The 17,137-nt window shown below is 42.9% G+C and overlaps 1 protein-coding gene across 1 annotated transcript in view; it reads right to left on the bottom strand.

The window, feature by feature from the left end:
* Nucleotides 1-17,137, bottom strand: part of NOSTRIN (nitric oxide synthase trafficking) — a gene marked incomplete at its 3' end in the record, with an annotated part of 49,764 nt that overhangs the window by 19,598 nt on the left and 13,029 nt on the right. Inside the window, exons 3-7 of the mRNA XM_080927060.1 lie at nucleotides 14,883-14,945; nucleotides 14,570-14,651; nucleotides 11,762-11,824; nucleotides 9,638-9,736; nucleotides 4,783-4,908 (exon numbers count right to left, since the gene is read on the bottom strand). Coding sequence (XP_080783186.1) covers nucleotides 4,783-4,908; nucleotides 9,638-9,736; nucleotides 11,762-11,824; nucleotides 14,570-14,651; nucleotides 14,883-14,908 — 396 coding nt within the window. The 5' untranslated portion in view covers nucleotides 14,909-14,945. The remainder of the gene's footprint in view (nucleotides 1-4,782; nucleotides 4,909-9,637; nucleotides 9,737-11,761; nucleotides 11,825-14,569; nucleotides 14,652-14,882; nucleotides 14,946-17,137) is intronic.

Genomic DNA, 17,137 nt, shown 5'->3' with positions numbered 1-17,137 from the left:
AGAAGTTCTGAGTCACTGTGCTTGGAGAGAATTTTCACTGGCACCATTGATACTTGGAGGCAGTAACTTAGGGCCACATCCTAGAAAAGATCCACAGTTCTTTCACTCAGCGGTAACTTGAGCTGAGCTGGCAATTGTCGGTGCAGCGTTGCCTGTCTTTACGAATTTCCTATTCCATGATTGGAATTATAATTGTACATACACAAAAGACAGAAGCATGTGCACCGGTGGGCTGTGGGGGTAGACCAAGGAGACAAGCTATTGCAAAGTGAGGACATCAAGTGAGGACATCATTATCGAGGGTCCATGTAGATCAAGGAGGACAGTGTCGTCATTCGGGTGGCTGATGCTCAGGAGATAGAGGACCACTCTGAGGAAGTTAGGGTGCCGGGAGCTGTGACCTCATGGGGAGAGCAGACCCCAGTGATCAACAGCACAGTGGGGTCTGGGACACAAGGGAGATGAAAGAGAATCCTACCCTTCTGATTATACCCTTGGGTAGATTTAGCACATAAGCTCCAATTCTAATAAAGCAACAAAAAAGTTGAAGTTGAAAGAAACTCTTTTGGCGTGTAAATGAATGTGTATCTTATTACCATAACATGGCGTTGGAAGGCAGCTATTCTCACCACTACACCAGCAACGCAAACTGCCCCACCTGGGGATCATTCCATAAGCAGCCACCAAACCCAGTCACTATTGCTGATGCCAAGAAGTGCATGCGGACAGGAGCCTGATATGGATGTCTCCTGAGATTCTGGCAGAGCTTGACAAATACCGAGGCAGATGCTTGCAGCTAACCATCAGACTGAGCATGGGAACCTCAATGGAGGAGTTAGAGAAAGGACTGAAAGAGTTGAAAGAATTTGCAACCCCATAGAAGAACAACAATATCAACCAACCAGACAGACCCTCAAGAGCTCCCAGGGACTAAACCACCAACCAAAGAGTACACAAGGCTTTAGCTTCATATGTAGCAGAGGATGGCTTTGTCAGGCATTAATGGGAGGAGAGGCCCTTGGTCTTGTGAAGGCTGGTTGCCCCAGTGTAGGGGAATGCCATGGCAGAGGCAGGAGTGGGTGGGTGGGAGGAGAAGTACCTTCACAGAAGCAGAGAGAGGGAGGATGGGAGAGGGAGGAGGGGAACAGGGAAAGGGGATAACATTCGAAATATAAATACATAAAATATCCAATAAAATGCAAAAAAATTAACACGAGTTTGGGAGGAAAGAAGATAATTTCTACAATGTTGCAACTGAAAAACAACAACAAACCAACCAACCAACAACCAACCAACCAACCAAACAAACAAACAAATAACTAACCAACCAACCAGCCAACAAACCAACCAAACAAACAAACAAAAACCTACTGGAAGAGCCTGGAGAGACAGAGATCGCAGAAGATTCCTTTGTTTTTCTGAAACAAGGTCTTGTCTTGCTAAATGATTGGAGCTGGCCCTAAATTTTCTGTCTAGACCAAACTGGCCCTAAACTTGAGGTAATTATCTGCTTCTGCCTTCTGAGTGCTAGGATTCTGGGTGTGGGAGGCTCTTACTGGGAGAAATGGAAACAGATAAAGGAACTACAGATCTCCCAAAATCCTGTGATAGAAACAGGATCTGAAACACCTAATCCACTGAAGACCACTCTGAAGTCAGCTGTGACAAGATAGATCTGTTCCTGTCATCCCCTGCTATGGCATAGGTACAGGCTAATGAAGATGGAGAAGATAAACATACACATTTTTTTTTCCTTGTAGCCTAGACATCTCTCACCAGAACCATCATGGGAGCTAGCCTTGCGAGAAGCTATAGCTTCATTGGGCATCCTGGGAGCTGAGGAAAGGTTACCCAGATTTCAAATGGCAGAAACAGCATTCAAATCCTTCATCATCTATATCTGGGATCTGCTCAGCATAAAGAAGGGCAGAGCCAGGAGCCTATATATTCAGTGATGTAATAATCCAGGCAGTGGTACACACTTAAAATCTTCAATTTGTGAGAGGCTGATGCAGGAGAATTGCCAAGATTGTAAGCCGTCCTGGGCTACAGACTATACTTAGAAAAGAAACAAACAACCCCCCCCCCCCGAAAAAAAAGCCGAGTGAAAAGAAGGGCTTTTTCTAGTGTCCCTATTTTTTCTTCTCTTTGATAGAGTTGCTATCTTGTCTCTAACTCCCCATCTAAACTATCTTGATAGAGTTGCTATCTTGTCTCTAACTCCCTGAAAGTGACTGAACTCAAGAGACCGTAGAGCCCTTCAGTCCTTGCTTGGTTAGAACCTTCCCTCTCCCCGTTCTTATTGGTGAAGGAGCCTGCTGAATCTCAAAACAACGTTGGGCAAGTCACTTTGTCTCTCTAGCCTTCCCTTCGCATCGATTAACTCATAAGGCTGTGAAATAAAATATAGCGAACATGAATATACTTAGTTCGGTGCCTGATCACATGGAACGCCATGCACTTAACACAGCTTAGTCCCTTGGGGTACTTGTTTGCTTTTGTTTGGCTAAATTTTGTTTTGTTTTGGCGTTTGTTTGTTTTGAGACAGGAGTTCTCTGTGTAGCCCTGCCTGTGCTGGAACTCACTCTGTAGACCAGGCTGGCCTCAAATTTAGAGATCTACCTGCTTCTGCCTCCTGAGTGCTGAGATTAAAGGAGTATGCCACCACCACCACTACCACTACCACCACCACCACCACCACCACCTCCACCACCACCACCACCACCACCACCACCATAACCACCATCACCACCACCACCACCATCACCACCACCATCACCACCATCACCACCATCACCACCACCATCACCACCATCACCACCATCACCACAACCACCATGCATATTTTTCATATGTAACTGTTTCAAACATTAAAAAAAAACTTAGAATACATAGATAAAATGAAACAAAATTATTCATGTTCTTACCAACCAGAGTTGATAATTGATTTCATATGGTTATGCTAAGTTTTGTTTGTTTGTTTGTTCTGTTAACTTAATATAAACAAGGGTCATCTGGGAAGAAGAAATCTTAATTGAGAAAATGCTTCCATTATACTGGCCCAGAGGCAAGTTTACAGGGCATTTTCTTGATTAATGATAAAAATGGGAAGGCTGGGCCCACTGTAGGTTGTTTTCCCCCTGGGAATATAGTCCTGAGCTGTATTAGAAAGGTAGCTGGGCAAGCCATAGGTCATAGAAAGAAAACCAGTAAATGGCATTCTTCCATGGTCTCTGCTTGAGTTCCTGCCTCCGGGTTCCTGCATTGACTTCCTCCAGTGATGGAGTGTGACCTATAAGCCAAATAAACCCTTTTCTCCTTAAGTTGATTTTGGTCATGGTGTCTTACTGTAGCAGTAGAAACCTAACTGGAACAATGATCCTGCTTGTGAAAATAGATACAACAAGGCTGTTCATATATATTTGAAGTGGTGGTTAACCCTGGGAAGCAGTAATATTGACTTATCAGGAGCCATGCAGAGGATGAGTGGCAGGATATTGCAGTCCTGTGGTGTTCCCACCAGGAGTTCCATTTCCCTTGTTCAACACAGGACTGGACACTAGGCATGTGTTTACAGACACACGTCACCTCAATATGGGTTAGGTGTGAGTTGGAATTTTCCTGCATAGATGTTTTCTGTAATATCATTGTTTTGAGGTTAATTCATATTTAAATGTAGGCTGGGTTAATTTATAGCTGGGACTTGGCCTACTTTATAAATTAGAGCTTATTGTAAGAGTATCCTTCTGACGGGTGTGAAGACTGTTTTCTCACCATCTAATTACGAACTCTCTGTAATAAACATTCACTCTTAAAGTACATGCTAAACCTTTCTTTAGTATAGACGCCTACAAGAGAACTTCTGTATTAAGGACAAGAGCACATTTCTGTTTCCCAGATGTTATTAACTTATTTCCATTAGAAGAGTTCAAGAATTCTTATTTTTAACACCCCTGCTAATACTAGACATTATTACTTCCTAATTTTGACACATGGCTATCTTTTCACATGGTTTGTAGTGATTTTGACTTTCCATCTTGACTTGTGTATGCATACCTTTTGCCCCCTATCTTGGTCAACTTGACACAATTCATTCTTTTAAAAAGCTTTATTTTATTTCATTTTATCTTCTGTGTACCCACATATATGGGGTAACTGTAGAGGCCAGAAGAGGGTGTCAAAGTTCCTGGACCCGGAATTACAGATGGTTGTTAGCTGCCATGTAGGTGCTGGGAATTAAATCCTGGTCCTCCGGAAGAGGAGCCAGTGTTCTTAACCACAGAGCAATCTCTGCAGCTCCAGAATTCATTCTGTGTTGGCCTGTGTAACTAAGAATCATGTTTAAGATTTTAAGTTTAGGACCTTACTCATTGTTGGGTCCAACAAAACACCCAATGCAGAAAACTATGACTGGACGAGACATCTAAAACCCCTTTTCCGAATCTCAAAAAATACCTAAGCTTTATCTCATACTCTTCTACAGTAGAGGGTTTTTTGTTTGTTTGTTTGTTTGTTTGTTTGTTTGTTTCTTTTTTCTTTTTTGCTCATTCTCCACTGAGATTTAGGAACAAAAAGTCCAATTAATGATGCCCACGAGCTTTCATGGGTGATTATGCTCATGGAGAAGTGGGAACATTGAGAGGGAAGGGGTTTGTCTAGTGCCACAGTACCAGTGAGTGCCACAGCAAGGAAGAAATCAAGTCTCTTGAGTGATCATCGGCCTTCACTTCCCAGGTCGCACAGAACCCGTTGGAAGAAGACGAACATGAACGCCCACCTTACCTTGTAGCAGTTTTCCAGGGTGTTTTCCCACTTCAGCCTTGTAGAATAGCCTGCCATGTTTTTTTGGTAGTAACTTTCATCTTCCTTTTCCAATTTCTCAGTTGATTTTTTCAGCTTGTAGAGGAGCTAAAGGAAAATATCAGCATCACACCATTATTGCCACATTTACTAAGAGGGTACTTGTCCCATGCATGGATCATATGTGGTCCAGGGACATGTGTCTCATTTCAGCTCTTTATAAATAATAGTCACTATATCGATGTCAAAACCTAGCTCTTTTTTGTAGTTGTATTTTTGTTGTATAAAACTATTAATGGACAATAATGTCCCTCAATATACCCTCAGGTTTACATTTGAGCAAATTGAATTATCAAACAGAAAGTGATTTGTCTACAGCCCTCACACCTAGAAGGCCAAATGACTGAATTTGACAATTTACAGTGCAGGTCTGGAATCTCCAGCTCCAACTACAGCGCAATCCATTGGCCCATCCTGTAGTCTTATTCAATAAACCTTTAGGTTTCTCTGTGTCTTCCCAGGACAAGTAGAGACCCGTTGACTCCTAGAACTTTTAAACCTATTTCTGTAATAGATTACCAAACTGTCTGACATCTTAATGCTAGAAGTAGAGCTTTGGAACGAGGCATCATGGATTAGAAATCTCATTTCAGCTGCAGGACGAGTGATATGACCTTCATAAGGTACAGGATTGTTTTACATCTCTGATGGGGATGATGGCTCCCTCTTCGCTGACTTGCTGGGAGGATTCACAGGTAGATACAGGTAACACAGGTGAGATACACACTGCACCTCTTATCCGGCACCTACTACAGCTCTAAACTTACTATCCATGCCCATGTTACTTTCAAGTTAAGGCAGCCAGACACATGGTTTCCTTTCATTGCTCTCCAGGGGTCTGTCTCTTACAAAGAGTTCCAGATATAACATTTGTCATTCTGATTGCTAAGTCTCTGGGAAATCAAGGTTTTGCAAAACTCTCTGGACCATGGTAGGTAGCCGAAATGGCTAAGGAAAATGTCCAGACAAACAATTTCATTTCTGAGAAGTGAGGCTTTGGATGGCATGAATGATTCTCAACTTTAATATTCTCAGGGGTGAACTAGAATTTGTAAAGTAGCCACTTTAAAGTAGGCCCCCAGTAGAGATATTTAATGATTAGCTATCTCTGTAGTGAGTTTGTAGTCGGTCCTCAGCTGACTCTCATGCACATGGTCCTTGAACTACACTTGAAGGACCCTCCTGATGTTAGCAGCTTAGCGGTTTCAAGGACAGAGATTGAGGATTTTATGAGTGACCCTCTTTATGTTTAAGGACATTGTGACTAATGTTACAATCACAGCGAACATGCATTCAAGATGCTGGATATTAACGCTATTCACTTTATTATTCCGGTCAATACCCTGCTGTTCTGTGATGTATGACCTATGCAAGGCACATTCAGTTTTGTATTTCGGGGGTAATGAGCCACATCTATCTGTAGAAACATGAGCTTGTGCATTTTAACCTGATGATGAAATGATACCCTGATATAGGAAAGAATTGATGAATTCAGTGGACAGAGAAAAAACAGCCAGAGACAATGGTGGAGCAGGAGACAAGGTCAAGCCAGGAAGTCCTTAACCAGTCACACGGCAGAGAAGAAGCCATATTCTGAACCCATTAGAAAGACTTCAAAGTCTATATATATATAGACTTTGTTTCAGGAAAGTCACCCTGGATGCAGGGGACAGTAAGAGCCAATGTGAAAAGCAAAGAAACCCATTATTCATGGATTGCAGCAATCCAGGCAAACGATGGTTGTGGCCAGGGTGAAGGGTGGAAAGAAAACATACAAGTTAACAAGTGTACGAAACAATTGGCTTAAGGGTTAGAGCTGAGTAGACCAGGGGAGAAGAGTTATTTTAGGTGGAAAGAGATGATTTCTAGAGGTGCCAGGAGGCAGTTTAGAGACAGATACTGCTAGAGATATAAATTGAGACACTGTCAGTTTAGAAATAAGAGTTGAGGCCTTGGGGCGTATACATTGAGAACCTATTATTTACCGAGTTCCCGATATTGAACATCTTTTGCTGGACACTGGAGACATAACAGTGAATTAAACAGAGAGGCCCTGGGGAGAACTCCTCAGGTACAGCAATATATAAGGGCCAGGCAGGGAAAAAGATGGCATCCATAAAGGTGCCTAAGATAAAATGTAGGAGGACCAAGAATGGAATACTGACAGTTAAAAGAGGCTCTCTCTAGAGGGGGAGCGAAATGATATACAAATGCTTCTAAGAAGTTTGCAGGGTGCCTTGAGAAATGGACGATGTGGGTGGAGATGGAGCACAGATCAATGCATCTCAGTGCCAGGAGAGACGATGATACAGTTGAATGGATAGGGCCAAGAGAAGCTGCTTCTGAATCTTTTTGCTCTTCCAAGGCAGGGCGTGCATTGGAGTAAGTGGACAAGCCGCCCTAAATCTGCATGTTCGATCCCAGCGTCTTCACAGTATCGCATTAGGAAACGGGAGTCTTTGAGAAGTGATCTGGGCTCAAGTGGAACCCTTAGGAATGAGATCAGTGACCCTGTGAAAAGGAAGCCTAGAGCTCTGCAGTCTTGGTCCTCACCAGAATCTGAGCATATAGGTTTCTGATCTCCAGGATTCTAGAACTGTGGGCATTCTGACTGTTCAGAAGTTCAGTAAGATGCATGCACCAGCCAAGCATGTGGACAGCTTCCTTAAACCGTGTGCTGTTTTTATTTGTGGGCTCATTAAAAAAGTCTTATTTATTTATTCAAAGACTATGAAGAATACATTCTGCTGTTAAAGCTGCCCAGACTACGGTAACTGCTTATGACAACTCAAACTAAGATGGACCTAGGAATTCAGGAAGGCTGATGGAATGAACCACTGTGGGATGGGAGGGGCTGTCTCAGCGAGACATGACAAAGGGCACAATCGGAAGAGGTCTGGGAGAGCCATGGTGGCATAGTCTGAGAACACGGAACGAACTGGGTATGCCCTTGCTGCTCTGCAGCTAAAAATGAACAGTGGAGAAAGAAACATGGCAGTCCTCTGGGAATGCGTAGAAAGGACCAGAGCAGAAGGAAGATGGAGCAGGTTTAGGCCAGCTTCCGGTGAGAACCAGGATGGCTGAGCAGGAAAACAGGAAGAACCGCTGAGACAGCAGCACAGAATATGATGATGGGACGCTTCCGAGTGTGGGTGAAAAGGAAGCCAGCTCTGGCGTTCAGCTCTGGGATTATAAAAAACGAAAACAAAACCACGGCTGCTAGTTGAAGCAATGACCAGGCAAAGGTCATGATTACAGACCCACTCTAGGGAGGTGGAGGAAGGGCACTGCGGAATTTCGCCTCGCAGGGAAGTTGCTAATGAAGGAAGAGGAACATCTGTAACAGCTTTTCTGTTGTTGCTTCTGCTTGACACCGGGGAAGAATAGTTTCTGGAAAGGCTGGGACATGTCCTGGGCTGAGAATCTTTAGGTAACGTGAACTAGCCTCCCCCACGGCTGCCCATTATTGAACTTGTTCTGATCATTTTGAATCGTGACGACAGGCACGCGAAAAAATAAGAGCATTCCAAAATCCTGCTAACAATGAATTTAAGTTATTCAACTAACAATTTCTTCAGCGAAAGTGATAGAGCCACTTTCGGTGCCAAATTTGTTTCCCCTTTTAAGGATCTCTGGGTGCTATGGAGACTTAAGGTTGGAGAAAGTGTGGGATGTTTTAGTTTCTGACAAGGGGCACAGAGAACAACAGTTGGGATAGATGAGGTATAGCCTGACATTACTTGGGTTTTTTGTTTGTTTGCTTGTTTGTTTTGTCTAAGAACACAGTTGTCCATTTGACTCTTCTTTAACCCATGAACCAATGCTGTGACCCACACATGGACAGTTACGGAGTCTGCTGTGGTTCGGGGAATGGTGGGTTCTGCAGCAGGAGGGAGAGCTACCATGTGTGTATGTGCATGTGCACGTGTGTGTGTACATGTGTGTGTGTTTGTGCCTCACAATGACCTTCACTTCCAGTACCAAGGATCTTGTGGCCCATTCGCATGTATCTGAGCCTTTCGGATTTCTGCATGTATTATCTGACTTTATCTAAGCTAACAAGTACACTAAAGTCTTTAAAAGATTTCTGTCAGGAATTGCTGGATTGCTTTCCCTAAGAAAGAAAACAGAAAGAACAAACCCATCTCAGTGGATATCCTCTTCTGTTCATGGTTATAAACACAATATTATTCAAAGGAAAAAGAAAAATCTAGGTGATGAAGGAAGATATGACAAGAACTTGATGTAAAATGTAATTACTCCCTTAAAAGCTCAAATTGCCAAGATGAATGGTAGAAGTGTAAATTTATATCTATTGTAATTAAGCCCATACCTTCTCCCAAGGGTGCATTTTGTTTGCATTCTTATTTAATGATTATTGTTCCCTAGTTATGTGAACATACCATCTAAAATGCAATTTTATCCTTATCTCATCTTGTAATCACTTTGACTTTTCGTTTTATAATGTTCACAACATATTAATATAATTGCAGAGTGCTTTATGCACTATCCCATAAACATAACTGTGTATATTTACTTATTTGGAGCGGAGGTAGAATTCTCTGTCAAAACTGTGGATACCACACACCTAATATGCCATGTCAGTGACATTTCTCAAACGTTTCTTGTGGACCACAGGTAACTTTGAAGTCCCTTTTCATGCTTGGTTAACCTACAGATCCATACAGAGGGAGGGGCAGCCAGTTCTCCATGCTCCGGTGGGTGGCAGGAAGCCACATCTCTAAACACTTTGTACCTGGCTGCCATCACAGCTCACCTTCTGCTTCTCCTTCTGGGTCATAGATTGCTTGGAGCTTTCTATGAGGTGGAAAAGTGCTTCGTGCTTCTTGGTACTCACCATTAATTTTTTCTTAGCCTAGAGACAGAAACACACAAACAAGAAAGAAAACAAAAGAAAGGGAGAAAGACTGATATTTAGGGAAAGCTCTTCTATTTCAGAATAAGGTTTATTTGTGAATAAATGTGAATCATTATTTCTTTGTTTCCATCCTTCATCTTGAAATATGCCCCAAAATAGCACAGCAGCAAGTATTATGGTAGGGAACCATTGCATATTTTGTATTCGTATATATGAAAGAGTCAGATGTTTGCTAACTCAGTTGAAGCTTGAACTTTCTGGCCTTGGCCCCCTGAGCGCTGCAGTTGCAGACATACACCATAGTACCCAGAATATAAAATGAAATGATGCTGGGAAAAAGCCCAGGGTTCTGTCCTTAGGAATCAGAGGGAAGCCTACTGCCTCCCTTGGGATGTGGGAAGAAGCTATACAAGGGAGTTCAAAGACAAAGCTGTGCACGGTACCTCCACTAGTTCAGGCAAGTGCCCGCTGACAAATGTGGGTGAGCCAAGAGTACTTGGTTCTTCAGAATTTGAAACTTAGCTTCTGAAGCAGTGTTGTCTGCACGTGACAACAGACGTGTGGAACCTCTTCTTCCAGAGGAGGAATGATGGCAGCTCAAGAGGTCTATGTGACTGATGACTTTGCCATTGTTCATAAAACAATAAAATCATTTTATTTAAAAAAATAACTTATCAAAAACTGGGGAATAATAGGAGGTATTTTGTTCTTTGAAGCAAACAGCTGTGGAACCTTGCCTCAGCTTTTGATCCATTGTATTGACTTTCCTGTGAGAACTGAGTGTTTACAGATAATTGTTTTGTCAAGACAAACCTCTTTTAAAAACTCAGAAAATCAAGAGCAAAATTAAAAACAAGTGATTGGATGCTTTGGGGCTTTTTTTTTTTTTTTTTTTTTTTTTTTTTTTTTAACACTTTTAGCTGTGTTCTCATTCTGACTCTCATGAGTTTCTTTCTATCAGAACAGCTACCACAGGGTCGAAATTTGTCTTAAACAGTTTTCATCTTGGTCTCTGGAGTCTTTAAATTCAACAGGAGCTCAGAAGCAAGCCTGAAGCCAGCTGCTTCTGAGAGTATCTCTGGTTAATTGGTACAGGTGGCTGTTTACTTGCAAAGGATCACTTGAGTTATTAACATTTGGGAGATGAAAAAGAAAGAGTTCCACTCTTGGAGTGCAAATCTTCTTCGAGGACATGATTGGGTTTTCTTAGCATATTCTCCAGCCTCTCATCCTTCTGTCTCAAAGCAACAACTCCTGGACAGGATTATTCTAGAATAATCTTTCATACCTATGACTCTTATCTGCTGTTTCTGTAATTTAAGAACCAATAATTGAATTTTCTAGCTTCATAGATCAAATCCCAAATCTCTCTAGAAGGATTCCTGTGCTGTTTCCCTAATTTGCTATCTAGCCAACTAAATTTTCAAATAATTGAAAACGAGGAGCAGAGCTCAGTGTAGAGTGTGAGAAGGTAGACCACGGGTTGTTATAGAATCAACATATTTATTCCCTTTGATGTCACCACATTCCTTACAATGGCCTCTTGATTGCAAGGTGGAGATCTCTACCAACCTTACACAAATGGAAAACCAAACTGGTTGCCTGTTGCTTTTCCTAAATTGTAAATTTCACAGAGAAGCAGTCAATATTCTGGAGCAGAGCAGTGACTCTGAGTCCCAGAACGCCCAAGACTTCATGGTTTAACCATTAACCAGATTCAAAACTGTGGAAATGACCTTGAGAGTGCAGAGTCACCTTTCACCTCAGTTGGTGTGATGACGAGTACACAAACATACAGCTCTTGGCACATAAGTGCCACGTAAATATTAGCCATAAATAGTAACCACATTTTGAGTCATCCTCAGCTTTGGGTGAGTTGAATGATGTATCTATATAATAACTCAGGTGATTTGTTTTCAATAGGTATGGAGAAAAGCATTAAGACACATAAGTCTATGTGCACAAAAGCAGGGCCCCATCCTAAAAACTGATTTTATGTGAATGCTGTTAGTCCATACTTGCCTTGAGTTGCTGATTCCAGTTATTAATAACAAGATTTGCTGTCTTTTCTACTTCATTATCAAGCTATGGAAGAGAAAAACAGAAGAAAAAAGTGTTTTTTTTTTTTTTCTTGCTTAGTCACTGCTATTGATTGAGTATCAATGAATCCCCAAATTCATAGGCTGAAACCTATTTCTGCTGCCTCATAGCATTAAGAGGTGGGACTTTGGGAAGTGGGTGGACCATGTGAACAGAGTCCTCATACGTGGACCAGTACCTGTGGTTGTTTAGATGAGAATGGCCCCCATACGTTCATATATTTAAATGACTACTCCCTAATTGGTGGAATGTTTGAGGAGGATTAGGTGATGTGGCCTTGTTGGAGAGGTATCACGGGGAGTGAGCTTTGAGGTTTCACAAGTCCAAGACAGCCCACCCCCTCTGTGTCTTAGATTAGGCCATAGCTCTTGGCTACTCATCTAGCCTCCTGCCTACTGACAAGTGCCACCATGTTCTCTGACATGACAATAATGGACAACTCTCTGAGACTGTCAGCAAGTCCCCGGTTAAATGCTTTCTTTTTATAAGAGTTGCCCTGGTCAGGATGTCTCTTCACAGCACTAGAATGGTGACTAAGACAATGCCCTTGTAAAAGTCACCTCAAGGCCTCCTTCACTCTCCTGCCATGCCAATGGATAACATGAAGATGGCCGTCTGTGAAGAATGAGCAATTCCCCACCAGGAGACCCATCTGCAACTGCTTTTATCCTGGGATTGCCAGCCTCGAGAACCAAGAGGAATGAGCTTCTAAGCCACCAGCACACTTCAAACTAACTCAGAGTGAGTTACACTGTATTCATGGTGATGGCTTGTTAATTTTGGCACAATCCTTCTCATGGCTGATCTGAGCTTCAAAACCCTATAATGGACATATCTGGGCTTGTCTCCACATCACGTGTCTCTTGATATGATTTGCAAAATCGTGATTTCTAATCTGTAACGATGTGAAAATGCATATGTATATGCACCTTGATGAGGATGATCATCCCCTTCAACATCAATTCATGCTGCAAAAATATCCACAGAGTGAGGATCAGAAACTTGACTTTCAGCAGTCATTACATATAGAGTACATGGTATATTGTAACAAATACAGAAAAAGTGGTTTGCACACTATGCCAATTTGGACTGTGTAGACACAGCTGAGACGCAGAGCAAATTCCCTTTTAAAAATAAGATCTCCTTTGTGAGAGTGTGGGAGTGTGGTTGTAATACTGAACAGGAGATAATGGGGACAGAGGATGGAGGAGCATCATGATATCGGCTACCTAGTGTGTCATGATAAATCACCATGACACTGATTAGTTTACGGTATGAAACGTAATTATCATATTGCTATATGACATGTAAAATATTTTGTAATGAATGAAACAGGTTTGCTTTGAGTTTTTATACAGGTTGCTGGTAAAAGCAGATGAGCATTATTTCACATAATTTTTGTAACTTTCTAGTACCTCTGCTCTAGGTGGGACATCTATTCTGGTGGAACAACCGGGCATATGGACAAATGCCGGCTCTGCTTCCCAACTTCACTTAGTGAGTTTCTATTCCACTTATTTCTATTCCCCTTCTGTCTGAGCTTCCCAGCTCCCATAGGTCTTTTGATTTACAACCCATCTGAAGCCCCTTTCTAGTATCTGTCCTTTCCCCTCGCAAAGACGACCTGCTGAGACTCAGGTGCTTCTTGCCTGCATTTGGCCCTGAACGACCCCATCAGAGCACAAAACATTCACTAACAGCTACTCAAGTTGCCTGGAAGCATTGTCTAATGTGGCTGACCATTGAGATACACACAGAGGGAGCAACGTAGCACACAAAAGGAAATTGTCCTAGAAGGAAGGCACATGGCCAGAGTGGAGATTTTACTTACTAGATTTCTTTTATCTCACTCTCTCCATTTGAGACCATGTGTAAAAACACGTGGCTTTAATTATGTGACTATGTATATGTGTCTGTATGCACAAGTGAGTGGATGCCCATAGAGGGCACTGGATGCCTGCTGCTGGAACTGCAGATGGTTGTGCGCTACCCAATATGGATGTTGGGATTAAATTTCCATAAGAGCAGGCCCTGTTTGTAATCACCAAGCCATCTTTCTACACACACACACACACACACACACACACACACACACACATCTTCTTAGTGTTGAATATTGAACCAGTGTGGCAAGCATGCTGCTCCTGAGCCACGTCCCTAGCTCCCCTATAAACCCTTTAATGACTCTATTTTATTTTATTGTTTGACTTCTTCCTGATTTATTTTTAATGATAAAGTAGTTGCTACCCTATTATTTTTCGCTATATTACAAACACTGTTTTAAGTAATATTCTTAGTTTTTTATCATTATAAATTTGAGACCCACTATCACTTTTGCTCTTCGGGCCATAGACAGGAATCTTGTCTCAAGTTGCCCAAGCTGGTTTTGAAAATGCTGTGCAATTAAGACTGATCTTGAACTCTCTCTTTCCCTGCCCCCACAACCCAAGTGCCCAGATTTACAAGCATTTAGCACAGCACCCAGCTTTGTTTTTAAGACAGGGTCTCAGTATGGAGTCCTGGCAGGCTTGAAATGTACTGGCCTAGAATGCACAGAAATTCACCTTCATCTGCCTCATGAATTTGTTTGGTTTGTTTGTTAGGAATGTTTTATTATGCTGGGGTTTGAACCCAGGGCCTTGGGCATTCGAAGCAAGTGCTTTTTTGCCACTGAGTTATACCCAGTTCTAGAATTCTTGCTTTTAAGTGATAAGCACAGCTCTAACTCACCGATTTTCTCTTCTTCTCTTGCATACTCAGGACTTGGTGTGTTGGCTTTATTGCTTCCAACTCAATCGCTTTGCCAAGTTTTCTGGGAATAGAAAAACGTCTTGGGTTCACATCTACTGTGCAAATTCCTTTCTGGGGAGATGAGTGAGTGGCAGGTTACAGCGCATCTATTCAGGGCAGCTGTGAAGTGGGATATAGGCACCCACCACTCTAAGGGGCAGAAGGATGGGCAGGGTGGGGAAGGGGGAGGGGGCGGGGGAGGGGAGGGGGAGGGGTGGGGGAGGGGGAGGGGAGGGGTAGTGTTAGCACTCACTGATGGAGGTCTGCTGCAGATTTCATGCTCTCTGAGGCCCAGGCCCAAGCAGTGCTGAGACAACTAGAGACAGAAAGGGGTGAGAATGAAGGTGGGGGTCATTCTCTAGTGAGCTCTGAGAAATCAAGCATTACGGCCCACACAGTGCCCCCACCCTCACATTTATTCCCTTGCCAGGGTTTCAATTTCTCCAGATTAAATTCAGCCAGTATATTTATCTGTGCCACAGACATTCTACACACTACACCTCTCCTCCCCGCCCCCACCTCCATGCTGATCCCTTCTCTCTCTCTCTCTCTCTCTCTCTCTCTCTCTCTCTCTCTCTCTCTCTCTCTCTCGTTTTTCATTTAGATTTTCATCTTCTATCTTATGTCTGCAGAAAATCAGGGAAGTAAGGTGGCCAAGGAAGGGAGAAAGTGTATGTGTGTTTTGTGTGTGTGTGTGTGTGTGTGTGTGTGTGTGTGTGTGTGTGTGTAGACTTTAGAAGACTCTCACAGAATATCTCTTCAGGTGGACATAAGTGACAAAGGATATAAGTGACTACAGGATTTGAGTCCAAGTCCCTGACACATGTGCCTACTGCTCTTGAGGTTGGAGCCCAAATTCTGCACCATGCTGACTTTTAAGACAGCCTCAGCTCTTCCCTGGACCTGTGTCTAATAAATGTAAAGGTCACTGTCATATTCCTGGGGAGAATGGAAGCCTGGTGTTATGTCCTCCCACACCAGGAGTCGGCTCTAGGGAATCCATAAGGAGTCCCCGGAAGTCAGAACAAACTGCATCAGTTAACTGCAGGGTCAGAGCACATGCCAGTTTCTAAGGCAGGGAGAGGGAGTAAGCCCCACTCCTACCAGAACTGGAATGAATCCAAAGTGGGCTTCCAGCGGCCCAGTCTGCATCTTGTACTGGGGCAATAAGAGAACCAGACCAAGTCCAGGGTTTCTACAATCTAAAGAAGCACCAACCTACTGTGTGTTTCCAGAGTCAGGAAAATACAGAAAAAGACAAAAGTAAAATTTACACTCCTATGAAGGGCCTCGGTGGTTGCTTGGCACTGGTTAGGGTAGGGATGCGAATGGGAAGAAGCAACTTGGAGGGGGTTGAAAATGTCTGACTCTGGTGATGGTCAGTGATGTGGTGTACACATCGGTTAAACTGGGCTCAACCCTACACTTAAAATAAGCGCTGCCAGACAACGTGACTTACCCCTGTGATCCCAGCAAATGGGAGGCAGAGGCAGGAGAACTAGACTGTCTGAGGTTACACAAGGAATTTGAGATTAGCTTGGGCTACAGGAGACACCGACACCCCCCAACAAATGAGTGCTTATTATTTCATATAAATTAAACCAGATCTAACTGCTTTTATTAAGGATATGAGGGACACTTCACCACAGAGAAGCTCCCAGGGGATTACTCAGCTGCTGAATTAGCCTGGCAGGAAATGCATCCTATATGGGGGGCCTTAGCGGTCCAGAGCCCAGGACTGATAGCGGATAGTCCTGGCTGCAGGTTTGTGTGATCCTGGAAGACTCCCTCAGCTTCTCTGAGCCTCATGTAACTGACCTTGTCAAATAGAAATGTGCTGGGATATCTGTAAAAGTATCTCATACAGACTTTGGTATAGAGAAACAGTCAACCAACTTCTATCACTAGATAGCACATCAGCAGTGGCTCACTGGCCATTCTGAGCATGTCGGGGCTTTTTAAATGCTAGGGTGACAATGGTGGGATTTGGGAGGCAACTGGATAATTAGAGCCAAACTCAAAATGGCCACCCATGGAGACTCCCTCTCATTCCCTTCTCTGCTAAGCACATTTGCATTGTTTGGTTTAATTCAGTAACTGTAGGGAGTGAATTTTATTTCTGTTTTAATTTATTATGTTTATTATTATTTATGTTTCTTTTAGGCAGGGTCTCAAACTATAGCCCAAACTGGCCTAAGATTCCCATGCAACCTAAGCTGGCCTCAAACATGTAGCAATTCTCCCACCTCAGCAAACTTACCTCATTACACCACTGCACTCAGCTGCCTTTCCATTTTAAAGAGACATTTAAGCAAAAGACAAATTGTACCAGGCCACTCATTTGGTGAATAGCAGATATACAGTTTGCACTGGGCAGTCTAAGCAGAAGTCTGTCTAAACCCAGAACCAAACTGGTTCTTTTGTAGTCTACCAAGACATTACCCTCATAAATAAAACTGGAGCAAGAAACAGAGCAGTTTCAAAGCAGTTTGCTAACACAAGGGTGAC

The sequence above is a fragment of the Micromys minutus genome, assembly GCF_963924665.1.
Source record: "Micromys minutus genome assembly, chromosome: 13".
Taxonomy (NCBI): Eukaryota; Metazoa; Chordata; class Mammalia; order Rodentia; family Muridae; genus Micromys; species Micromys minutus.
Note: the sequence above shows the minus strand (reverse complement) of the source record. Positions and strands in the feature narration are given on the sequence as shown.